The following is a 26409-nucleotide window of genomic DNA, read 5'->3' on the forward strand; positions in this document are numbered from 1 at the left end:
GTGAAAGCATTCACCCTTCAGCCTGCGATTCCTCGTGCAAAAAAAAATTCAAGGAGTCTTGACACTGAGCCTTTTCACCACTAGATGGAGTGGACGGAGAAACAGTAAAACTGGAAAGAATGGCGCGTTCTCCTCTAGTAGAAATCCTGGATGTGGTCCCAGCCTCAGACTGCACGTACTTTTGAAGCACCGCTGAAGCAGACAGCCTTGCACGTCATATGGTGAGGCTGGAGCAGAGCCAGCAGGGCCTCGTTTTTGGAGAGAAGGACCCTTATCTTAGTCAGCGTGCGCAGCCAGGGCCCCTTTATCTTCGCGGGGCTGGGAGGCGTATCCTTTCCCCCTCTGCACTCCCCTTCACATACCACTCTGACACTCTCTCTAACACACACACACACACACACACACACACACGTACCCTGACTAGTCTACAACCTGCTTCAGACGACGCCCCACAACCCATGAGATTCCTACCCAGCGCGGAACCAAGTCCGCCGTGCGTCTTTTTCGCCCGAGAGGAAGCCATCGGTGTCTTATAATTGCCGGGCCGTGCGCGCAAGCTGCCCTCGGCATCACCTCAGCTATAGCACAAGGGGTGCCATCCAAAAGAAGAAGAGAAGGGGGGAGGAAAGGAAGGGGTGTGAGAGTGCTCCGAAAAATAAACAACAGGACACCTCGTTTGGAAGACGTCTGCGGCGGGAAGCAAAAAGGGATCTGTAAACTGAGTAAGTCGTGATTTTCAGTGTGCTGCGGTTGGTGATGTGTTTTCCTGTAGCTGACCTGCTTTTGGTGATTTGTTCAGCGGCTGGTTGTGCAGCGGCGGAACATTTAAGCATCAATCCTGTGCCTCGGACACGAGGGCTGACATAGCGGGACAGAGGGATGAGAGAGGGTGGATGAAATATGCATATCGAACAATATACTGGCTGTTTTGTAATAGTGAAATTCCTCACTGTGTAAGCACTGTGCAGCTGCATTAATATGCTAGGAGGTTACAACTCGTAATCACAGGAGGCGCAGCATCCTTCAAGACAGATGAGAGCAAATTGAAAATAGCATTGCTTTGGCTTAAGTCAGCGGCTGAGAGTTACTGAACATCTGCATTATTATGTCATATTATCCTCTATTGCATGCCTAGAGGGCCGCCTTACACTACTGTACTTCCAATGGGGGCGACAGGTGTAATGGGAAGACGTGTTTACGCGGATGCCTTTCATGATCCGTCATGTAATATCGATCTGATGTGCGAAGCAAGTGTCTCTTCATTTGTTGTTGTTGTCGTTGCTTCGATGGTGAATTTCCAGTGGAGCCAGCCAGCCGCGCATGGCCGTCACTGCACGGGTGGAGAGATGCTGACTGGTTACAGACTGGAGGAGAGGACAGTAACAGGGTATTCTGTGTGTGTTGTGATGTGAGCAGTCCCCTCCAACATGGCGCACATGAGCTGATAAACCTTGGCCATTACATACTCGTGTCTGGAATTTACACCGTGCAGTGGATGAGGCGCTTGGCTTTGTAGTAGCGGCGAATGAAACTCTTAAATAGACGACGTTAGCTCAAATGAATCCAGGCGCAGGCTGCCAGCAGTGGCACAACCTGGCTTCTCCATCCTCCCAGAATATCACGTAGCCCGGGCTTGTGTGTGTTCTTCTGCTTCTATTCCTGTCTGTGAATAGAACAATGTCAGCTGGACCAGCTCCTTAATTTTTGCCCTGATTTTTTTTCTTCTTTTTTTGTAATTACGTTTGATCACAGCATGCATAGGCACAAACGGACAAAGTGTGTGTTTTTGTTTGGTCTTGTGTTCATTGTTGCTCTGCAGGGCTTGTTGACTGTTGTAGAAAACACCTTTGTTGACAAGACCAGCCCTTGCAAGATAGCTGAGAGTTCATAAACATAACGGATCATTATTTCCCTGAAGTAGCACAGCACACTCTTAGGTATGTTGGTCAATAAAAAAGCTTAAGAGACACCTGTTTGATTCTTATAAATGCTGGGGAAAGTGCATCAGGGGGATTGATTTCTGAGGTTACTTCCAGCCAGACATTTTATCCTCTTGCTAGGTCAGCTATCGCCATCAGAGAGATGTTGAAAAGGAGACAAAATTAATTGATTTCAAGTCCCGAGAGCCTGTTTGCTTCACAATGAACATCAGTCTTTATTGTCTAATAGTGTAATTGACTAGTAAATAGAAAATAACGCAAAATGTAATTCTCACCACTGATAAATGTGTAAAAATATAGATATCAATTATGCATTATACCATTTAATATTCTAAGATTTTATTGGTAAGATTTAAGACAATTAATTATCGGGTCAAACATTTAAAAAGAGGTTGGATATTTGGTTTATTAGCAGCACTTCCTGCCTTCTGTTGTTTCATTTCATTTTATAAGCAGTTACAGTAAGTCCTAAGGCCCCAGCCAGGCTACATGTGAGTGGAGGGTCTATATCCAGTTGGCTGCTCTGTGTCGTGTCAGCAACTCACAGTGGAGGCGACAGCACTTGTCTTGCCCGCCCAAACATTATCTGACATTATGACTTTGGACAGTCACATTTCTGTCTTTGTCTTTTTGAATTCCTGCATACGTGCAGCTTTGTTTGTGCATTTCTGCCAGTCATTTTGCATGTATGAATGGAACAAACAGATGGATTGTTTATGCGTGTGTTGATGACTGTGCCTTGCACTGGCAGGCTTGGTACTGGGATGGGTCTGCGTTCCCCAATTTAGTTAGGGGAAATGAGCCTGGTAACTGGAAGGTCATTCATTCCTATTCATGGCCAGTCAGTAAAAAAAAAGTTGAGGTGAAATGTGAATGAGTAACAGTCTTTACTCTCAACTAACTGCAATCAAAGTGCCTTTCGGGAAGCCAAGAGGCTAATAATAGAAATCCTCATTGAGGCAAGTCATAGTAAGCAGCATCCAAAATAAAGTCACAATGACATAACCTGTACAAATGAAAGAAGTTATAATCAGCATTTTCAGATTAACATTAGGACACATGACCATTTTAGTGTTATTCATCGGATTGTTTTGCTTTCCCCCCTCCCAGATTTTATGTTTTGCTTCATTGTCACCACGTATAGCCAGTGGCAAAATGCAGGTTTTCAAACAAAGCAACTATGATGAACAGTTGTACACTACCTGCCCAGTGCCAACCCAAACAGACAGAACTCAGTGAGCAGTTGATGAACATTTAGTAGCTATAAGTCTTCCCTTAGGAATACCGATGTGAATCAAATGACTCCAAGCTTATCAATTCCTTTTATTATTTTCTGGCACTTAAACATTGCAATAAAGTGGCGTCACACTCTTGGTCCTCGACTCATATGCAGCTCTTATACTGTTGTCAGACTCTCAGATAATTCTCAGATAATAAAACAGCTGTTTTGATGCAAAAAATAAAATAAAATAAAATAAAAAAAAACTGTCTAGACCTGCACAGAAAACCAATAACAAATCAATAACATAAAGACTCAGACCTATAAGCAGAGTCAACACTGGCATTAGTATAATTAAAATCTTATCAGGATCCACACTAACTGTTTGTATAAATATCAGTTAATACAGGTTTCATGAAAATCTTTTGTTTTAGAGCGGTGTATATGAGTAAATAGATCTAATTTAACGTAGAACCCTCGACAACTGTTGGGTTGCAATTTCCTAGAAGTTTTGCCAGAATCCGGTGGTACAGCGTTATTACAAGTGGACAGGAGGCCTCTCATGGGTTCACATCCTGCCCTGAGCAAATAGCCCCAGAGTGATGGATATTGCCAATTACCCTCTCTGACCTTGCTGTCATTAAGAAACCATTTATGCAGTGGTTACAAAATCAGATCTGTAAGCTAGTCGTGGAAAATGAATGTCATACATTCCAAATGTCTTTAAACTTACTGTCCCATTCTGAAAGATGGTATTGTAGGGCAAAAGAGGAAGTGGAAGTGAAAGCTTGCTCAGCAAGCATGCAAAGTGATACGGAGTAACATCTGGGCCGATGATGATGATGTGAGATATTCTTAGATAATGCTTTGCAATCCACCTCGCCCTTTCTGTCTCTGTTTTTTTTTTTCTCTTTTTCTTAATCTCTGCCTTCTCTTTTCCTCCTGGATAGTCACTTTTTCTTTTTCTTTTTTATGACTATCTCTTATTACAAATCCCCCTCCTTGCTGCTTTGTCATGACAGATAAGGCAAAAGGAGGATTTGTTTTTTTCTTTCCAGCGGATAGTGTGTCTTCTGATAAACTGTCATTTTTAGCCACTAAGTCGTTTTAATCTCAGAGGGAAGTGTGCTCAGCAGTATGTGTTTGTACATTTGTATGTGTGTGCCTGTGTGTGTGTGTGCCTACTGCCCAAAACATGTGCACTCCCACATGCTCATATGACTGTCATCAGTGTTGTTGCAGAGATAATATCAAAAGCCCTATTGATAAGCAGTAGATCACCCTTCGTTTTGCTCTGTTGATAACCTCATCTACAGGGTGCACACATGGCAATATGGTTTAAGGGAAGGAAGTAGGATGAATATTAGTCCTTGTCCCCTTTGTAAATCAAACTTTATTTTGTGAGAAGAGATTGGACAGGCTGTTCTTGGACAAACATACTTAGTATAAACAAGTCCTTGAGAGCCTTGAGTAGATATTGGGACCATGCCATAAGGGAAGACACCTATTAGGCCTAATGGTTACTGCATTAACATAGAAAGGCTGCTCCCGTAATGCAAGTCCATAGGTTTCCGGACATATAGAATTTGCTTATTGACCAACAAGAACACACCAGGATGCAGGAGACAGGCCACTACTGAAATGGGTTTTCTGTAAGCATAAAGACAGTGTTGTCAGCAGGTCATGTTACACTGTTTTTGCAAAAAGGCTGAAGAACAAGTCAATAATTGGGATCACTATCCTGTTCTTTACTCATTCTAGCTTAGGTTTTTAATCTTCTGTCCAAAAAGGTTGAGCTTTTGTCCAGAACTCTAAGATTATTCCTCCTAGGAACTAGGGCTGTTCATATAACGATATATATCGGATGACGATATAAAAACGTCTATCATTTCATTTTATGCTATCATTTGTTTCGTGGTGTTGCAAAATAAACTGTTTACAGCAATATTTTTTCATTGTTTTGATGGTCACTGTAGTGGCTATATTAATTTCTTAAAGTTCTCTCTTTCTCTTATATTTTATATAACCACACTACGGAGGACAAGGCCTGTTTTTATGTTTTGGTTAGCAACAACGACGGTAACACCATCCGCTTGTTTATGTTCCACATAAAGTTTTCACAATAAAGCTCAAGATCCTGTGGAGACTTTTCAAAATAAACTGAATCACGTGAAAGAGCAGATTATTTACAGATGAGAAGTAAAAAAAGAGCTGCCAGGTGCTAAAAAATAAACCTTAGACTCAAACGTTAGAACAGGCTTTTCCCCGCAGCACACCGTGTAATAAATACTCACAAAGAAAACGGCGGCCGTTACAACTTATGTCTAAAAATTTATATTTTCATGCATCAGTTAAAACACTACATGACGCGCAGCTGGAAACACTTCACACAAGTCGAGCTGCCCGAGATTCACAGAATTTACAGAAAATGTTACATTTTTGTGATTTATATCGTTATCGGACGATAGAATTCTTATATCGGGATATGAGATTTTGGTCATATCGCACAGCCCTACTAGGAACTGCTGTTCAATTGCAAGACCAGGCCTCAATCACACTTACAAATATTAAATAATGGCTGCTAAGATCCATTGATCAAATATTTTTTCAAGGAGAGATTTTTGTCTGTTAAATATTCTGTAAAAATAGTGAAAAATACCAGCTAAATTGCTTGTTTTATCCAACTAGCAGTATAAAACAATTTCAGCGACGTTTCAGAAAAGTATAGCATAAAATCCTCAAATGTGAAAAGTTGGAACTTACCAAATATGATTTGAGTTTAAATCACATGGCAAATAATCTTCTGAGTAATTCATTTAGGATGATCCTGCTTTCATTTTTTAAATTGTGATTATGAACCTTTAGGTCATAATTTACAAACATCTGCGTTTTTCCATCCCAGTCTTATTTGTGTGATAGCTTGGCTCCTTCTAACGAAACTGGGCTTCCAATACAGAACAAAATGTTTCCCAGGTTCAGAGCTAAAAGATTTCACCTTTTCCTATACCGATTGCCACTCCCTGAATTTTGATGATCTAAACAGTGATCCAAACGTCAGTCTTCATTATATCCTGTCACACAGGTATCAGTGATATTAAAGATCCAGTGTACTGTGTATAGGGCTGTGCAATATGACCAAAATCTCATATCCCGATATTAAGACCTCTATCGTCCGATAACGATATAAATCACAAAAATGTAACATTTTCTGTAAATTCTGTGAATCTCGGGCAGCTCGACATGCGTGAAGTGTTTCCAGCTGGGCGTCGCGTACCTGGAGTCCAGTGTTTTAACTGATGCATGAAACTATACATTTTTAGACATAAGTTGTAACGGCCGCCGTTTTCTTTGTGCGTATTTATTACACAGCGTGCTGCGGGGAAAAGCCTGTTCTAACGTTTGAGTCTAAGGTTTATTTTTTAGCACCTGGCGGCTCTTTATTTGCTTCTCATCCGTAAACACTCTGCATCTTTCACGTGATTCAATTTATTTTGAAAAGTCTCAACAGGATCTTGAGCTTTATTGTGAAAGGTTTATGCGGAACAAGCGAACACGCGGTGGTTTTACCGTCGTTGTTGCTAAAGACAATGCATAAAAACAAACGCTTGTCTGTCTGTAGTGTGGTTATATTAAATGTAGAGAAGAGAACTTTAAGAAATTAATATAGCCACTAGAGTGACTATCAAAATAATGAAAAAGTATTGCCATAAACAGCTTATTTTGCGACACCACGAAACAAACGATAGCGTAAAATGAAACGATAGACGTTTTTATATCGTCATCCAATATATATCGTTATATCGAACAGCCCTAACTGTGTATGTACTATATTTCTACCTTTGACAAGCTAAACCTGCATTCTGACCTCTACAGCTATAATCAAAACACCCGGATCAATCATAAAGTGTCACAGGAGTTGTGGACTCAGCATGCACTCTGTGGTTATCTAAACATTAACAAGCAAAGATCAAAACTCATCAGTTTTGCAGCGTAGCATAATGAAGGTCAAGATCGGTCAGATGAGACTAGTTGATGAAGATTCCAGGGAGAAGCAGCACAGGGTAGGGACACTGCCTCTGTTAAAGGTTTTTCATTAGGTATTTGTAGAAGGCAGAACGAGGAAGGAATTGGTGGAAAGAATGTGAGAGTGGAGATTTGTTGCACATTAGGAACTGAGTAGAAGAAATACTGGCCTGTCTGTATGCCTAAAAAATGTGGCCATTGTTGAAAAAGTGCCTGCAAACCTAGATTTTTTACACATTAGAGTTGGCTGCATCCGAGTATTTCTGTAATTTTCCAAAGCGAAGACTTCATATTGACTTATTGACCAGCAGTGTGAAGGTTGAGAAAATAAGGCAGGGTTACGCAACACCTTCTCCACTGCCTTATGTCACAAATTTGAGAATAATTGCATACAAAAAAAGATTGTTCCCATTTTTGTGCCATTATGATTGCTGTGGACTGACGTCAGTCTGTGACAACAAGTTTTTGGCTACTGATGGAACTTGCTTGCTCAAAGCATCTCTTTTTTTCCCCCTTCTTTTGGCTTCTCGCTTTAGGGAACAACACAGGGGATCATCTGCCTCCATTTCACCCCATCCAACAGCATACTGTCACACAAACTCTGTCTCCTTCACTATGAATCTTCTGCACGATCTTCCTCTTTTCCTCCTCTTTAGCTCCATATTCAGTATCCTATTTCCAGTGTATTCACTGTCTTTCTCTGTGTGTGTCTAAACTATCTCAGCCTTGCCTCAATCTGTCCCTCTCAAATACTCATTTCGAACCATTCTGGCCACTCCCACTGAAAAAAACTTGCCATCTTCAGCTTCCTGTCATATCCTCAACCTACTCTTAAAACTTCTATTTTTGTGACCTAAATTAAGGTAATCTTTCTTAAATAGCTTAATCTCTTTGTAATGCCATAATACCCATTGTAACTCATTCATGTTTTGTGTTGTGTTGCTTATTTTATGTTTCCTTAACAATTTTCCATTATGGTTGTTGACTTTGAGTGGCATGAATGGCCCCAATAAATAAACTTCATTAATATTGCTGTTAGACAATACAAAAAATAACACTTTCCAAACTGGTGAAGGATTTAATACAAATGTAATTGAATTCATTGTTTTTTTCTAACTAGAAGACTGCATGAAGAGCACATGGTCTGCCAAGGCTAATTCACTAATGCACCATTTTAAGCAAGTGAAATTTAGCTGAATTTTTGTTTGCTCATGCTTCACTTCTCTGCCAAGTTTAATGAAATTTGTCTTTTTCCTAATGTTGCCAACAGACAACTCGTAAAAGTGCTTAGAGCGGTCAATAAGACTAGAAAAGTGATACATAAAAAGCAGTCCATTTTGACCATTTATGTACAGAAGAAAAGACAAAAGAGTCATAAAGATCACAGGAATACTTTTGATTGGTTGCTCATTTTTTGCTAGAAATCCTGCCACTACATACGTAAAGTCAGGATTCATTCATTCTTGCATGCTGTTGACACTGAAACAAGTAAGACATCAGAACTTTCCCAGTTTCCCCCGTCCCAACACATGTGTCTCAGTCTTTGTGTGACTTGCCATTTGCCCTCTCGACATAGATGTTACACAGTAGTTCACTCTCTTTTGTGCTAACAGAGCTGTTATTTATGGCTGGCCTCAAAGGGAAAGGACTTTTGCCCTCTGACTCCTGAATACTAACGTGTGACCTCAGCGGACTTCCTCTAGTTTTTATAGGCACTGCACTGTTTATATTTGGCACAATTTGTATTCTGCCTGAGATAGAAGGATGCAGAGCTGCGTGTGTGTTGGTGGTGGTTGAGAAGTCTTGGTGTGTATATGTGTGTAATGGCCTGGGACAAGTGTGTGGCTGGGGCAGAGAGGCTGGGAGGAGTATTGTTGTCCTTGTGCTCTTTTGGCCTGAAGGAAGGAAGCCGTGGAAGTGGGGAGTAGAGAGAAGGAGAAAGAAGGGCCACTCTGACACAGTCAGGGTGATTGGATTCGAGATCAGTTTCCTTTTCCAGAGTGTTTTAGCGTTTCTTAAATGCAAGGTCTGTGTCATTAACTCAAGAGTCATTTTCACCATCATCCTTCTTTCTGAAGAGGAAACATTTTCTGTTATTTTGTCTGTGTCTGGCATGCTTGTTCTTTTGGAAGCAGCCAGACATGACAGTCTCGCTCACATCTGGGATTTCTCCAGATTTGCAGAATAAATAATATTCTGTTTTCTTATTTTTTTGGCTTGCAGCCGTTTCAGTCACCTTTTCTTTTTTTTTTTCTGGGTTTCTTTTTGTGATTGTGTTTGTGTGTGTGTGTACCCAGGAGTTTCATTATAGCTGCAAAATATTAGTTTAAACGTTCTCGCTGTTGTGAATCACAGCCTAAGTTAACAAATGTCTTGTTTATTTGTTGTAACTTGGTCACTTTCGGCACCAGATGATTGGTGTGATTATCAACATCTCACTTTAGGAGGTTTTTATATTTCATATTTAAAAGCAACAACAACAATCCGATCGCGCACATGGCATAGTAAAGTAGGAGGATGGAGTATAGAGTTAAATGCCCATGTTCATGGTCATATATGTAAATATTTCAGTGTGGAACATGTCACCCAGTGTGTGCGGCTGGCTCATTGATGTTTGGGGAGCAATTTTTGAACAGCAGCGGGTCTCTGTGGACCACAGGAATAAGCGCTGACAGGATTTAACTATATAAATGATACTTTTTGGCTCAATTAATTGCTGGCTTTGAGTGTTTCAGACAATTTGTTAAGCGCTTTGCTCTCAGACTGCAGGATTACTTGTGGTTCCTAGAGTTTCCAAACTGGGAGGCAGAGCATTGAATTATCAGGCCACCTTCCTATGCAAAAAGCTTTAAGTCTAGATCCAGGAGACAGGCACTATCTACTTCTTAAGATCAGGCTTAAAACCTCCCTTTATGACTAAGCTTATAGTAAGGTGATATAGAAATATCACCAGATTTAACTTTAATTAACTCCACTTATTAACTATCATTTGAAAGTGCTCTTATCCGTCTTTCTCTCTTTGTCAAGGGACCTGATTCTGCCTGGTCCTAATGTGCAGTAGGTGTTCAGTTCAGTATAGGTGCATTAAAGTGCTTACTACCTAATGAAGAGCAGATGCCGCACAAACAAGCTTTAAATAAATTTGTGCATCTGAGTATGTGTGAGCGTAGGAGGCATGTTCAGAATCAGCATGTTGGATTGCCCAACAGGTGTTTGTTTAAGATAATTTGAGGTAATTTGGACTGACACAATCTGCCACCGCTGCTGACAGAGAGCAGACCTATTGCTGTCTGGAGTCAAAGAGTAGCTATTCTCTGTCATCACATATTGGAAATTATCTACAGCAAACCTTCTACAAAGGCAACATGTAATGATTTAAAAAGTGGTGTTTTTGTTACAGAAGGTAGAATTAGTTTGATCAGGAAGAGATGAAATGTTTTTTTTTAATTAGAAGAACCTGATGTTGATTTTATGTATCTTAATAATTAAGTGGAATGAAAATACTTTCTTTACCTTAAAAGGAGATTTTTTTTTTTATCCTAGTAAGACTTTATGCCAATATAACACCCCCAACAAAGATATACCACTGGGCTATAATTCATTTACATTTATGGGCATTAAATTGATTACTTTTAGTGCATTATAGTGCAGTTAGAGTATGTAAAGTGACTGCTGGTTCCAGAGGACCATGAGCACAATGCTATTAGAAGAGAGGATACTGTTGCTGTACACTGGCAGTTAATGTGTTCCTGGAAATGCTACAGAAGCGGTGCACTCAATAGGGAATTGGGCTGGTCATTAATGTGTTTCTCAGACTTCTTCTGATATGTACCTACCTTTACATTTTGTCAAAAATGTGGTTTTAGCTTGCTGGTTGTCTCTAAATCCGCCTGTTATGATCCATCCATCGCTTAGTCTTGTCTGAGTGATGTTTTTGATCTCTTGCATTTATCTGTGTCAGGCAAACCAGTCTCTTAGTGACTGTCTCCCTCCCTTGATGTCTTTCTCTGTCATAAATGTAATTACCGTACTCTTTTTACTGTGGCAAAGATGGCTGCCTGCTTTCCTTTCTCCCTGTGCGTCAATAATTTATGAGAGAGGCTGTAGGACATAGGCCCCCAGTGTTCCAACAAGGTAGACAGTTTTCCAATATGTCTTTAAAATTTCATTGCAGTATTATTCCAGAGGTTATAAAATCAGGACTAGCACTTACATTTGGTTTTGGACTGTTGCCTTTAAGTCTTGCATGCACAAGATTGTAAGCATTATTCACTGTTGCTGAATGTAGATGTTTAGATGCACCTGACAGTGACTGGATTGTTATCAGTACTTTTTCATATCACCTGATGTCATGTCCATCTGACTAAATCTGGATTTTAGATTATTGTTGTATTTACGTTTTCACATTCACAACTTGGTAGTCAGTTGAGCAAAAAAAATTATCTTTAATGAAACTTCCCAAATAAAAAGCACTACATGAATACTGGCAGGATAGAAGCAAAGTCCACACATAATTCTTGTCTTTGTAACTAAAACATGGGCAGAATATCTGTATCACAATTGAGGCCATCCTGTGTTTAGATAAATGCATAATACAACCTTTGTACAACTTTTAAATTAAAATTCATTACACTTATCTATGCAAAGCTAACCTTATTTACAGTGTGCTTTAGCTGAACTGTGTCCAGCTAGGACAGCGTGATGGAAACTGATGGAACTATATTACGTGCTGATGTTTAATATACTAACTGCAAATGAAATGTTTTAAAGCAGCTGTAGCTCTCCGGGCAATCACAGGGAAAGAAAATCACATGGTTCTCTTATTAAGATGGTGAGCTTATGTAGTGCTCATGTGATAAATTTGTTTTCAGTTTCGGTTTTGGACAGTGCAACACTGAAATGGATCAAATGTCAACAAGACGAATGGATGGCAAACAATGTGAAAAAAATGGTCTAATCGCTCAATAGTAACCTAATTAGTAAACAAGTGGATAATTACAACGAAGCCAATTACAAGGAAGAGCATCAAAAATAAAAAAGGAAACAGGGAAATACAGAAGAACTTAGAGAAGTCTATTAGCAATGCTAATGCTCAGTTAGCTGTTTAGAAATGCTAACTGCCAGCTAATTTCCAAGAGTTAAGTGCATAAAAATTAAGAGATGTATCACTTCCAGTCTTCAGTTTCCAGCTACTAATTTCACATTTTTTGTAAAAACTATAAATGACAGCGTATTCAAACAAAAGTAAACTTTTCTTCAATGCTAAATATTATTTTCATAACAACAAAAAAAGATTCAACTTTATAGTGTCCCCAAAATTTGAGTAAGTTGCAGGATGTCCTTTCACTGAAACAACTGAAGTAACTGAAAATAAAGTGCTCTGATACCGGAAAGAGGTGCAAATAACTGTTCACTGTTACTGTGCACCAAACAAAAGAACGTTTAACAGATTTACATAACAAAGGTCATTTACTTAAATAATTTTCCAGTATGTTTATAATTTCACCAGATAAAAGGTCAGCCCCTTTCTGTTTTCTTGTCTCTATAATTTTTCCTTGTAACTGCTCTGATCCTTTGGCTTTGAGCTCTGGGAAGCTTTAGCAGCGTTGTTACTTTCTTTAAATTGTCCATGTTCATCTGGGTGAAGATTACGTGTCTCATTAGGTCTGTTCTAACACTTTGTGTCTTAACTCATAGTGAAGAGCTTTCATTCCAACAACCTGTTAGAATGTGAATGCAACCATTTGCCTGCACCACAGTGTGCATGTTGCATAATCTGACATAGATGAGGCTGACCAGCCGGTCACCAATCAGAGCCAAGAATGCTGAAAATTGACTGATTGCAGTCCCTAGCTGGTCGATCAGCACATTGCTAATAAAAGTCTGTAACTTATACATACATAGTAAGATTATGTCCAAAAACTGTTATGCATAATTACTTAATAAAAACAAAAACTACATTTCTGTGTGACTAAAAAGCAGTTGAAATTGCAAAAATTTCTTGGTGATTTGGCACATTTCAGGTGTTCTAAATGTGAAGCTGTGAATGGTCTCTCTATCCTGCATTTTTAACAAATGTATCAAACAGTGGTAATGTGTTCATTGTATAATTGCTGTCAAGTTCAGCTGCGGGTGGGACCTGCTCCTTGACCTTTTCCACATTAAGATGTTTGGTCCTTTAAAAACAACAGAGGTCAGCTGCTCCTCCCTGGTCAAATTCCACCGATGAAATGATTCAGATGAGTTTCCAGATGTGTACTAATCTAAGGGCCCATCTTCCACTATAACCTGAGGGATGGGAAGGGACAAAGGCTTAGGACAAAAATGCGCTATATAACAACACCAAAAAAAAAACTATAAACGTAATTAATGTTTTTTAATTTTGTTCTAAACAAACAATTATAAGCAAAATTAAGAATTGCTTTATTTTTGAGAGTGCAATCTTACCACATTAAGCCATATAAAAGCTGATTTGACTCAGTACATCCACATGTCTGGATCACTGGGGAAAGGCAAAAGTTGGGAAAATGTGTCTAGACGGTACAATATGTCTGTGTTTGTGTGTACTTCAGGGGGTGATCAGATGATTGTGGTACTTACTTTCTCCTCCCCAAGGGTCTCCATGTGATGGTGATGTGGCTCGATGGAAAAACAGAAGAGGGAATGGAAGAGAAGTGAGCTGTTTGATTATATGTGTGTAAATGCACAGGAAAGACAGTAATTGGACATGTTACAGACTGACCTTCATGCATGCCTAAGTCTTAGAGGATCAATGGTTGCACACTGAGCATGAAAAAAGATGCTTCTTTATCTTTTTTAGGTCAGCGCTGCTACCCTGCATGCCTTTGTGTGGGAAATAAAAATGCAGCCGCAAAAAAAGGGTGGGATAGGAGGGATGTGAACTGGTGATATGCTGCATTTTTCCACTCACAATCCAACCTTTGTATGTACTAAGCTGAGAAATGATACAATCTGTTACGAGCAGGGATGCTGTTCCTCGTTCCTCATCAACAACAACACAATCAAACAATTTTAGCAATGTTACTGGCCTTGCTGTAGGTTAGGTTGACAGCTGTTTTTGTTATAGCTGTTTTTAAAAAGATTGGATTAGATGATGAGCCCATATATGTTGTGGTAAAGCTTCATTCTGGTCTAGAGAGAGCACACCATTCTTCTGTTCTCCATCAAACACTTAAGCAACCAGAAACTCTAGTCAGATTCAGAGAAGTTAATTTCTTCTCTGGGAGTAGAGAAAATGGGTAATTTGACACCAAGTCATTCAGAACCTGTATTTAATAAGTACGTTAATTCTTGGGCTACTTTGATCACTGTAATGTTTCTAAAGATTCCTGCTATTATAGCAAATTATATCTGTGCAGGGGTGTAATTTTATGTGGCGAAAGAGACATACTTCCCCTTAAGGTTTTATGTGAATCACCTTTTTAAATGTCACCTTTTAAATGTTTTTACAGTACATAATAGTAATAATTTAAATTAGAGATGAAAAACCAAAAAGTCATTAGTTTGCCCTACGGATGTAATTCTTAATTAGGACTGCAACTTATCATATATTTTTTAACATTGATTAACCTGCCTGCTGATTTCCTGAATAGTGGATTTTTACAAAAATATTTTAATCTGTCATTTTGTCTAAAACCTAAATGAGACATATTGTGTTTGTCCTCATTTTCCATCATTTATAGAGTCAAATGAAGGTTTACAAAGGACTCTATGCAGTCCTGTGAGAAACTGAGTTCATCCCAGGATTTGAGAGCTTGTAGAAACACCTCTAGAGCAGGTAGATCTTGTATATGACTTCATCAGTCTTTTGAATTGTTGTGAAGAAATTTTGGTCTATTCTTCTTTTCAAAGCTCTTATTCATTTATGCACAGCTCTCTTAAAGTCCTGTATTTCAGTTGGGTTGAGGTCTGGACTGGGCCACTGCAGTTTTGCTGGTGTACATGCGATCATTGTCCTGTTGTACGACCCAGTTTTGGCCAGCCATTAGCTTTTAGATACATTACCTTATATTTCAATCTAAAACACTTTGATATATAAAAGAGTTTATGGTTGAGTAAATAACTGCAAAGTGTATTAGTCCTGTGGCTGCAAAAAAAGCTCAAATCATCATCCTTCCACTACCGTGCCTGACAGTTAGGATGAGATGTTTCTGCTGATATACTGTGTTTAGTGTTCATCAAACACTAAACATTGTTCCAGAAGTCTTGGGGTTTGTTCACAACTTCCATGGACTTTTTAGAGAGGAGAGGCTATTTCCTGGCAACCCTTCCAAACAAGCCAGACATATTCAGTCTATTCCTAATTGTACTGTCATGAACTTAACATCAAGTATCTGAGTTTGTGTTTGCTTTTTTTTTTTTTGTTTGCTTGTTTTTTTGTTTTGTTTTTTGCACAGTTTTGTTTTGGTTTTTTTGGGGGTTTTTTTTTTGAGGATTGCACAGTCTGACCTTCAGAATTTCTGTATACGTCCACTCCTGGGGAGATTGAGACTTTGCTTGAATACAAACTTAAATAAAACCAGCAAATTGCCAGAACTGTATCATCCGTTTACAGTCGCATAAATCAAATCTCGCATTTATTAAAACAGTAGTTTTCTCACCTAGATGTTATATTTAATGTAAGAATTAACGGACTAGTTGTAATTTTTAAATGGAAGATTATATCCCAATACATTAGACATAGTTATAAGAGATATAATTCCCTCTCAGTACAATAATACTTACCAAAATAAAACATATGTGGAGACATTAGCTATTATTGTCACATAACACATGTTGTCCTTAGAGAGCTGAAAGTAGTCAGGGTTAAATATAGTATATGAATGTATCAACGTCATAATACCCCCATATGGCACTCACAGTTGTTAGTGAAGGTGTCTATAGCTTGCATACTAAAATCCTTGTACTGAATTCTTGTACCCAGTCGATTCTGCCTTATATAGTCTTTATAAATTAAAATTTTCCAGTCTGGGATCATGAATTTATCTCTATGTTTAATTTGCTCTAGAGGTCACGATAAGTGCTGCCTTTTGGATCTGATAATCTCAACTATTTACTACAGAAAAAAGTGGAACTCAGTGCAGGATTTATCACTTTTTCATAGCAATAGCTTTATCCTATCTCCGTTAAGCAACAGTGTGCAGTCTTTTCCTCTGGCTTTAAGTTTTCATCTGTCCATCCTCCATCCTGAAGCTCTTGTCTGGAACCTATTAAAGCAGGAATCTCCAGCAGAGCCCTCGCTGCACATTAGCATGCCTGCACCAACTTTTCCTGACTGGAAAGAGACTCTGATTTAGTGCCAAACAGAAAGATATTTAACCTCAGTCACTGAGAAATCACTGGAAGGTAAATGACCGGTGAGCAAAAACTAGGGGTCACAGAATATTGCTTGACGCTCTGTGTAATGTCTGATGTCGCTGGTCATTATGAGACGTAACTCTTACTCCCTCCCCCTCCTCCCTTCTCTCTCTCTCTCTCTCTCTCATGCTGCCCCTTAACTTGTCTGTCCTTCATCAGGATGGCTGAGGTGTCACATGAGGAGAGACTCCAGGCCATCGCTGTAAGTTATCTACACACATAGACACATTCTGCTTTCTATTTTCTATTTCATACGCACACTTAGACACACACACAGAGTGCACATCATGCACACTGATGGCTGAAGAAACAACAAATCATTGCTGCTTGTCATGGTCTGACTGCCAGTCTTAATGACTCAACCTTTTAGATCCCATCTCCTTCATCCATTAGAGGACATCAAAAGCTAATATAGTAGCTACAGCTCACTGCGCTTTTCTGTCTGTTCCTCTGTCTCTGTTCATCTTTTATACTTCACAAATGTTTTATTGTCACTTGTTGCCTTTTCTGTTTTAACATCCAGGTGTCTGTTTAGCTAAACTTTGTATATTGCAATCTCTTTTTTATTTTACCTGTAGCAGATATAGGGAAACACATTTATATTACTACATAATATCAGTTTAATGCCAGTACTACATTCCTATGCCTATGATCAACAAGCTGTATGTATATAAAAAATATATTGGTTGACTACTAAAGATGCCGTATATGCAGCTCTATTTATTTGAAGTTACCAAAATTCCCAAGTTGCCACACTAGTACTGCATAAATAAATATATAGTTCATATTGTTCTTTAAAATTATGATATTATTTCTATTTCTAATCTTTGTAATATGCATTTGTGCATTTCCTACCAATCTTAATGCATGTATATCATAACAGGAGAAAAGGAAGAAGCAGACAGAAATTGAAAACAAGAGGAGACAGCTGGATGATGACCGACGGCAACTCCAGCATCTCAAGGTACACACACACACATTCACGGGCATACACATTTTCCACGTATCCCATAAGAATACTTGGTGGCTGACAAGAATACACACAAGTATTGGTGTCCACAACACATTGATCTCATAGTATGCACAGCGCACTCTCAGTTACCTCCTGCTCACTACTTCATCAGCACGTTTCCCCTGCTTCTCTTGCCGCTGGCCACATGTTTCCAGTTTAACTGTTTTTCCACCTTGTGTAGGCACATATTGAGTTTGTTGGATTTCTTCCAGGAAAGAAATCCATCCACCTTTTTTTATGTGTATTTGTATATCAAGTATTCTTATTCCATTTGTTGAAGTAAGCAAATGAAATTCAGTTGGTACACAGAGAAGCTTGAGAGCTAGTTGAACCTGAGCAATAGATTTTTTTTGTTTTGCAGTCACAGTAGTCATAGTACTAATTATCTTTGTTGCACATGTTTAAATGTTATTATTTAATACTATCACCTCCCATCTACACTTGTGAATTCCTCCATCTGCTACCAAAAGAGTGCTTGCAGTGCATAAACTGGGATATTTGACCCCAGCATCACATTGCTCATCCTTCGTGAACATGCCAGTTTGGCTTTGTTTGAAATGCACTCGAGCTCTCCACTGATAAAACTAATGTACAGTATGTGTCATCTGTACTCCTACATGCCTCTCCCTTCACAGAACTTCTAACAAGCTAACAGAAATACTGCCGGTCAGCCCTCTGCATGTTTCTGGGATTCATGCTCTTATGTGTGTGAGCAACGTTAGACACCCACACAACATTAAAATCAGCAGTTCCCTTCAAATATATTTGTCCAACATAGTGAGATACTCCCCAACTGCTGCTGTCACGGAATGTTCAGAATGGATAACAGATAATACCAAAAGCTCCTCCACATGCTGTTTATACACACACACACTCATGCATGTAGACACACACTCATTATATCAGAGCCAAGGTTTTTGTCAGCGTATGTGTCAGCGTTATCAAAGCTATTTCAGCCACCGACAATTCAGCAGGTCACAGATAAGAGCAAAGGTTGAGGTGTGTATTTGCCATGTGCACACGAGTATGTGTGTGTGTGTGTTTCTAAAAGTGACCTGTACTGTTGTCCCTGTGTGCTCCCACTTTTTCTATTTTCCAGGCAAACCATTGTAAGTGTGTATCTGTACATGTCGCGTCCAGTTGTGTGTAGGTTGCTTCATAAAGGAACACAGAAGCTTCAGACAATGCAGTGGGCTTTAGCAGAGGAAACAGATTTTTGTCCCACTCCCACCAACAGGAAACAGCTCTTACACCCACCGCACCCCACTTTCGTCTCACACACACACAGAGGGGAAGTGTAATCATGCTGTCCAGGGTTGTTAGAAGGCTCTTTGTGTGGACCACAGCAAGTATTCTTGACTCAGAGGCAGACCGATGTGGAAATCCTAATGAACGTCTTTGCTTACGCAGTACATTTTTTTAGGCATGTACCCCACCATTAAATCACACCAGTACATGATTAAACACACACACATATATGTGCACAGACTTGTTAACACAGAAAATGTGGTGAGATATGATTACGCTAACAGGAGTCAGCAGTCAGTAAATGTCAACATGGTGTATACAAGTTGTGATTTTTCAGAATAAAACAATTAGCACTCACAGCTAACAGACTTTTACAAAGTTGGGAAAGGAGCAGTTTGTCATTTTCTTATTCATAAAAACATAAATAACACAGCTGCGGCAAGCGAGCATTTAATTTTAAAACCACATCTAAACCTCATTCATTTAATTACCAAGGACATTTGCTTAACCTGTACAAGAGACAAAGGCTAAAAGTACAACATTTAAGCTTTGGACCGCTAAGTCACTTTCGCCATCCTCCTATTATACCACAGACATTAGCTCAAAATGAAAATGAAAGAAAAAAAATTTAAATTTGACGAAATGTTTGACGAAAAACATTTATGCTACACGGACCAGAAAAACTTTATTTTGACAAAACTGACTTTTGAATAGATGCACAATGTGATTTGAAATAAGCTTCTTCTCTTTCCAGCTGTTCATAACATATCCATGTGTGGATGGATGCTTGCCTGCGTGTGCGTATGTCTGTATCCCAGTTCCGCCCTTTGTCTGCTACGTTAGCAGCTTTTACTCCAAAGAACAATGGAGAGACATTGCTTCAGCATTCCTAGCTTTTCAACTGTTCACATTGACTGGTGTGTGTGTGTGTGTGTGTGTGTGTGTGTGTGTGTGTGTGTGTGTGTGTGTGTGTGTGTGTGTGTGAGTGCTTCCATATGCAAGAGTGAGCACATTAAAGTGATGTCAGGCACTGGCGTAGTAGGGTGTGGCTCACGAGAGCAAGCAAGATTCAGAGAGTAGTAAGAGGGCAAAGCAGGTTTAGATTCAGTGCCCAAGAGACCATGCAGGACTGTGGAATGAAGAGTGTTGAATTACACAGTGTTAAGTGTGTGCTCTAAAGCTCTGCAGCTGGATGTCTGAAGTTGAATTACTCAGTGGAGAGGGTAAGATTTTAAACAGAACAGCAGATAAAAAAATTTAAACACGGATATAAATTGAGGGAGATACACCCTGACATTTACAACCCTTTTTAGGTTCCTAAAATTTAGGATGGGCAAAGAGGCATATGCTACACGAGAGAGGAAGGGGGGGGGGGGTTGTTTTTTTGTAGAAATTCTAGTTGCATCACTGGAGAGGAATTCGCATCAAGCACATGTCCAGATTTTCAGCCTAACTTGTGAAAACAAGAGCTTTTTTTTCTAACACTTTTCCATATGGTCCGGCAGGGTTGTCTTTTGCTGCATGGTCCAACAGCTGCGAGTAAGACACACTGTTATATTTACCTCAGAGCACGCCAAGTATTTGCTTTGATATTAACTCATCCAGAGGATGGATGGGGATTGAAGATAAGAATACTGGCCTGGTTGGAAAATAATAAGGAATAATAGTAGTCACTGTTAGTTTTCTAAGCTTGTTCATAGAGATATTACTTGGAATGAATTAAGCTCTAAGAAATATTTGATCTAGTTTAAGATTAGAGCCACTTCCTTTTTTTTTGTCTCCCAGCGACCTCTCTATATACCCATTCCTGTCTTTAATTTAGTATAATGATATTAAATAAATGTTTGGATTTCCCAGTTTGATACCAGAAGTCCTGATCCACTGGCCGGGTGCCATTTAGTCCACTTGGCAAACTATTTGGCAGCAGTTAAAGTGTTTGACAGAATCCCTGAGTTTCAGCAGTCAGCAGAGAAGTACGAGACTGCCTGGCAAGAAGATGTTGTTGCTTTAGATTAACTAAAGAGTTCATCATTAGTGTCAGAGATGGTGTCACTAATCTCTTGTGTAAGAAAGTACATCGATGTCCAAAGAGAGGCTGACTCTGTGCAGCATGTGGAGAAATTGAGGTGCTTCTAACGTTTTAACTACTCAACTTGTGCATAATGTATGCATAAAGATCTTCCATAAGATCCTTTCAATGTAGCAAGCATGCACACCAATGCATCAACACCCATGGACACATCAAGTACATACACAGTAAAACTATATTCCTTGTCTTACCATTGCTAGATCCATTTTATAGAACGTAAGTTAAATGGTCTGGATTACCTACACTCTATCTGTGTTCTCAACATGTATATTATCCTTGCAGTCAAAGGCACTGAGAGAGCGCTGGTTGTTAGATGGAGCTCCAGCAGAGGAGGAGACTCAGAAGCGTCTGCAGGAGGACGAGGTGAAGACCAAACTTTTGGAACAAGTCATCCTCAGGTGAGCATTTTAAATCCACCATATGTTTAATTTTTGAAGCAGTTTATCCATTGTTATTCTTTTATTTTGAAATTAACCGGTAAATTGCTACAATATTTAAAAAACCAGGAGTAGCAGTAGCAGTGTGATTTAATGGTGTTTTGATTTGCACTCAGAGTTTGCTCAAATATAATACAATTTGTGGTCATGAATGATCCACAGATTTTTTTTGTGTGTGTTTCCGAGCCAGGCTTGAGCAAGAGATTGAAGAACTTGAGACAGGCGTACCAGCCAATAAGGGTGTGGCCAAAGAAAATGGAGGTAAGTTTGGTGCCCATGGCAACATATTGTATCATCACATGGGAAACCATGGCAATGCAGCCTGAGCGCAAGTGTCACAAAGACAAAGTGTGCTCATAATAACCTCTTGATTTACTCTGTGAAATCGGTTCTCCATGCCGGAGGTCATTAAAACAAAATTTCCTTTCTTTCTTTGTCCTACTGTCTGACCCTGACCACGCTCTTTTCTCATGCACTTCCCTAATCTCTCAACGATGCTTTGGTGCTCTCTATAGGTGAAAATGGAGTAGTGCAGACCTCTGGTCAGACACCCAAGAGAGAGGTGACAGGGATTGAGGCCAAGCTGCTCGGCCCTAGTCCTGACCAGGCTAGTGCAGACAACCCAGTTACTCTAGTGTTCATGGGCTACAAGACCGTGGAGGAGGAACAGGAGACTCGCACGGCCTTAGGAATGGACGGGGTGGATGGCAATGTCAAAGCCGAGTTTGTTGTGATCGAGGATGGGGAGGAGAAAGCGGGCGGAGACGCAGCCACAGAAGAGCAGCCTCCACCTAACGGGAGCATGGCAGAAAAAGAGAAGCCTAATGAAGGTGGGGAGGAGGGCGAGAAGGAAAAGGAGAAGAAACAGACCTGCAAATGCTGCACGGTCATGTGAGGCGTATGTGCGTGCGTATGTGCGCGTGGGTGTGTACACACTTTCACCTTTGCAGGCATGTGTGCCATTGCATGTGTCTGTATTTGCAAATGTGTGTAACTTTTTGTTTTTGTGTGAAAGTGTGTGTATCGGGACTGGGAAAAAAAACAAAAAGTACAGTTACACAGCCAATATACCAACAATGAGAGCCAATCCAAGCTCCAGCTACAACAAGAACCACAAAGACTCATAAGTACACTTTACTCTATATTCTTTCTCTGATATGTATTTGACTTTTGATTTCTATTGATATTTTTCTATTTTTCTGTCTTGACATTTATATTGTATTCAGTATGTATAACTTTATTATGGGACTGTGTACTGTAAGTTCATTGTTACTATTGTTGGGAAAAAAAAGAAAATGTATTAGCTCTCTGGACTGTACTGCTACTCAGTTGGGAAAATCTGGAAACTTTAAATCATTTAAGTAAAAAAAAGCAAACTATGAAGGACACAGATACTTAGATATATATATTTCTCTGTTTAGGCCTAACAGCTATTTATCGGTCAATTTCATATTGCAATATTGTCTAAGATATTATTTTAAATAGTATTTTAATATATTGATATGAAATTATGTTTTATACAATGTATTTATTGTTTTTGGTTCTCTGTATCATCTTCAACCATTAACTGCATGTAAGCTTGTAAGCACTATCACAGTCGCGTCACACTCATACAAGTGTCTGTGTTTTCTTAGACTCATACGTGCTCATATCTTTAGTCACGCAAGTCTTTCTATCAGTAACAGTAAGTATAATTGGCATTGTTAGAGATATGCGTTATGTCGAAAAATACAGCAAGGAGACAAAGATAAATATGATCACTAACTAGGTTGCAAATCACAATAGTTTTGTACTGTATGTGGCACATGTACATTAAGATCACGGCTGTTGTGTTTTTTGAATGCAGCTCTGTTTCTCAAAACGTTGCAGCGCTGTGCAAAATGTAAATAAAACCAATGCAATGATTTGCAAGTCATAAAAACTGTACAGTTACTGAATAATAAACCATAAAAAAGGTTAAAAAAAATATGATTGTATTTTTGAAAATGTATTCTCATTTTCAATTTGACTGTAATATACGGTTAAACAGTACATGAGTGGGTATAAGAAATGCCCATTTCCTTTAGAAGTAAAAGATGGGAAGATGCAGAGGGGTTCACCACTCTGTAAAAGTCTGCATAGTCAAATGGTTCAAAAATACAAGGAAAAGTTGAAAGAATGTATTAATCTGTTCACAATTTAAAAGCCATAATTGGTAACATGGAGTGCTTTTTGCACATGGCTTGTTTAATCTGTGAAGGCACCATTAATGCTGAATGATATCTACAGATATTGGAGTACCATATGCTCCCATCTAGACGAGACCTTTTTTAAGGAAGTCCTTGCTTATTTCTGCAAAACACTGCCAATACACATTGTGCACATATAACAATAACATGGGCTTACTACAAAGGAGATGAGTCCCGGTGCTAAAGTGCATCTAGACGTGTCACTCAATTTAAAACATTTGCCGTATTTTGCTAACAAAGCTACGTCAATTGATCTATTATACATCAAATAAAAGGATACAAATAATTTGCTCTCCATTGCATTGTATTTTATTTACTTTTTGAAGAAGTGTTTCAACATTTTTAGAAAAGGCCTGTAAGATGAAATCACTTTATGATTAGATTCATGAGATCATTACACAGTGTTTAGGAAGGCCTAAGTAATTTTCTTCTTACAACAGTAGAATCAATGTATGTCTTAATGAGGTAGCACTGCATGAAGCCTTGCAACTGTTTCAACTTGTCTCTTGTTAGGTCTGTAGCATACACTATCACATTAACATGAATGTAAATCCAGGGGTTAAACTGGGATTCATCCTAGCATAATGAGAAGAGGAGGGCTTGCTCAGCTCACTATTAAAAAAAAAGCTTTTTGTTTTTATGTACCAAATAAAATTTGATGAATCAGTCATTTCACTGTGTCTTGGTTGGCTGGTGGTTTCTGTTCTGCTTATACTCCCAGTTTAACCCCTGATTCTTTGTTTGTACACCTGGGCCTAATTGTGCTTGAGTAGATTTACAGAGGAAGAAAAGAGAATGAGGGCATTTGAGTAGATTTTTTGCAAATATTCATTATATCTTTGGACACATTATAAAGACTTCAGCTTTATCCGGGTATCCAAGCATTTAGCTTTCTCCCACTATTACAGATAGTTTAAATTCTTGAAAAAAAGCATCTCAGCCACATTTAATGGTAGAGAAAATATGCATGTACATTATGGCAATTCAAAGTAAAAAATCTGATGTGTTTGGCAGACATATGCAGTTCTGGATGAGCTTGGTCAGTAAACTGTACTGCCAATGCTTCTCCTTCCCCAGGGTCATCCATGTCACTGAATCACCTAAATGTTATCACCATTATTTCCTTACTATACTGTTTCATTGTCATTGTCAAATCATAGCCACACCTTCTATGCTTGGAGACACGCAGTTAACAAAAAAAAAATCTCTGAAGTTGGTGCTAATCCAAAATCTTCTCTAAAACTCTTCATCCACCAACTATTGTTCAACCTGTCCCATCTGTCTTACTCAAATTGCTGGTAAAGGGGATTCTACTGTCTCCTGCTTGATGAATAAGAGTCTTTTTCAACCTTCAGTGCCAGATGCATTCTCTCAAGTCCTGCCTATTTTTAACATCAGAGAAATGATCCCTTCTTACATTCCAGAGGGAAGACAACAGGCATGGATAAGTTATAGTCTATGTATAGTTCAAAAATAATTGTACAACTTTATTTCTTATATTGCCTCTCATCCTTTTTTTCTATGGTCTCTTTGCAAGGCAGTATGTCGTATTTGATGTGTGTATTTTTAAAAAACAAAAAAGATTACTACATCTGTGTATTGTCGGTGCCTTTGTCAGGTTCATTTGACTGGACTTGTCTGTCTGATGCCATTTTCAGACCAGGGTTTTTCTTGCTGTGCTCCTGGTTACGATGACCCACTTGGAAACACTGCCTTCTACTATGAAGTGTCAAGAGTATATCGAATACTACACTCGTTCTTTAAGTGATAACTATAAATGAACACGGTTAGGACAATTGATAATATGCAAACTACTGTTAGAGTCTCCAAGAAACTTTGTAACACGTCTTATGAACTTTTTTAAAGTTGATGACATCACTTCAACTGACAGATTTAAAGGTTTTTATTTGTTGTTGTTTTTTGGTTTTTTTTTTGGTTTTTTTAATTCCAGAAATGCAAGAAACTCTAATCAAAACCAACCTTGATCCGATGTTTAACATTATCTGGGGATGCAAACTTTATACAGAAGACTAACTGATAGCCTATGTATATACAATACATGCACATGTGTATGTCTGTATGCATCTGTATAGATAGAAATGCATAAAATTGGTGAGCTAAAGCTTTGCTTAATAGTGGGTCTCCAGGGCAGCAGCAGAAAAATCAACCTTGTGTTAAACCAATGCCTGTTCATCTATTCTGTGGTCGTCTAAATGTTTAATCTTGAATAAAACTATTGTTTGTTACAGCAGGTCAAATTGAGTGTGTATGTGGTAACCAAATATAAGCTGAACAATGTGTGATTTTGCCATTTGAAGGAGGCACATATGAGTACAGGACACCCTTCTGAGGAGATAAACCATCTATTTATTATTGGGCTAAGTGGGTAGAAAAATCAAGAAACAAGAAGATGAAATTGAACAATCATTAATGAAAAAAAATATGAAGCAAGAAGAAATAAAGTTAAAGGTGGGATTTAGACAGCTGAATACGGAAGCGTAGAGCTGCCACCCAGGCAAAAGAAAAATACAAGTGTATCACGTTATAACGTGAAAGGTTTATTGTTCTAACAAGATACTTTTCCTGTTTGTACAATATACTATCATGTTTGTACAATATACTTTTCACGTTTGAACAACATAATATCACGTTATTACAATATACATAATTATCACGTTCGTACAATATAATATTTATATTGTACGAACGTGATCCTATATTGTACGAACGTGATCCTATATTGTACGAACGTGATCCTATATTGTACGAACGTGATAATTATGTATATTGTAATAACGTGATATTATGTTGTTCAAACGTGAAAAGTATATTGTA

At 38.8% G+C, this 26409-nt stretch overlaps 1 protein-coding gene across 2 annotated transcripts; it reads left to right on the top strand.

Moving 5' to 3' along the window:
- Positions 1-113: 113 nt before the first annotated feature.
- On the top strand, positions 114-25825 carry palm1b (paralemmin 1b). 2 transcript variants are annotated; one of them, XM_040042718.1, is made up of 7 exons: positions 114-722; positions 13798-13856; positions 16720-16762; positions 17444-17524; positions 21192-21307; positions 21537-21607; positions 21862-25825. In XM_040042718.1, exons 2-7 carry the CDS (start codon positions 13810-13812, stop codon positions 22239-22241), a joined length of 738 nt encoding a protein of 245 aa, XP_039898652.1. In that variant the 5' UTR covers positions 114-722; positions 13798-13809; the 3' UTR covers positions 22242-25825. The 2 variants fall into 2 exon arrangements, with proteins under 2 accessions (XP_039898652.1, XP_039898653.1); XM_040042719.1 differs by lacking the exon at positions 13798-13856 and having other exon boundaries at positions 115-722.
- The last annotated feature ends 584 nt before the right edge of the window (positions 25826-26409 follow it).

This window comes from Simochromis diagramma, unplaced genomic scaffold (genome assembly GCF_900408965.1).
Source record: "Simochromis diagramma unplaced genomic scaffold, fSimDia1.1 OVJJ01000304.1, whole genome shotgun sequence".
NCBI lineage: Eukaryota > Metazoa > Chordata > Actinopteri > Cichliformes > Cichlidae > Simochromis > Simochromis diagramma.

Excerpts from the sequence above, each read along its gene's own strand:
- palm1b (XM_040042718.1), top strand. The coding sequence starts at position 13,810 with ATGGTGATGTGGCTCGATGGAAAAACAGAAGAGGGAATGGAAGAGAA. Across the intron at positions 13,857-16,719 it reads GAAGAGGGAATGGAAGAGAA|GATGGCTGAGGTGTCACATG; the intron begins GTGAGCTGTTTG and ends GTCCTTCATCAG. Across the intron at positions 21,608-21,861 it reads TGTGGCCAAAGAAAATGGAG|GTGAAAATGGAGTAGTGCAG; the intron begins GTAAGTTTGGTG and ends TGCTCTCTATAG.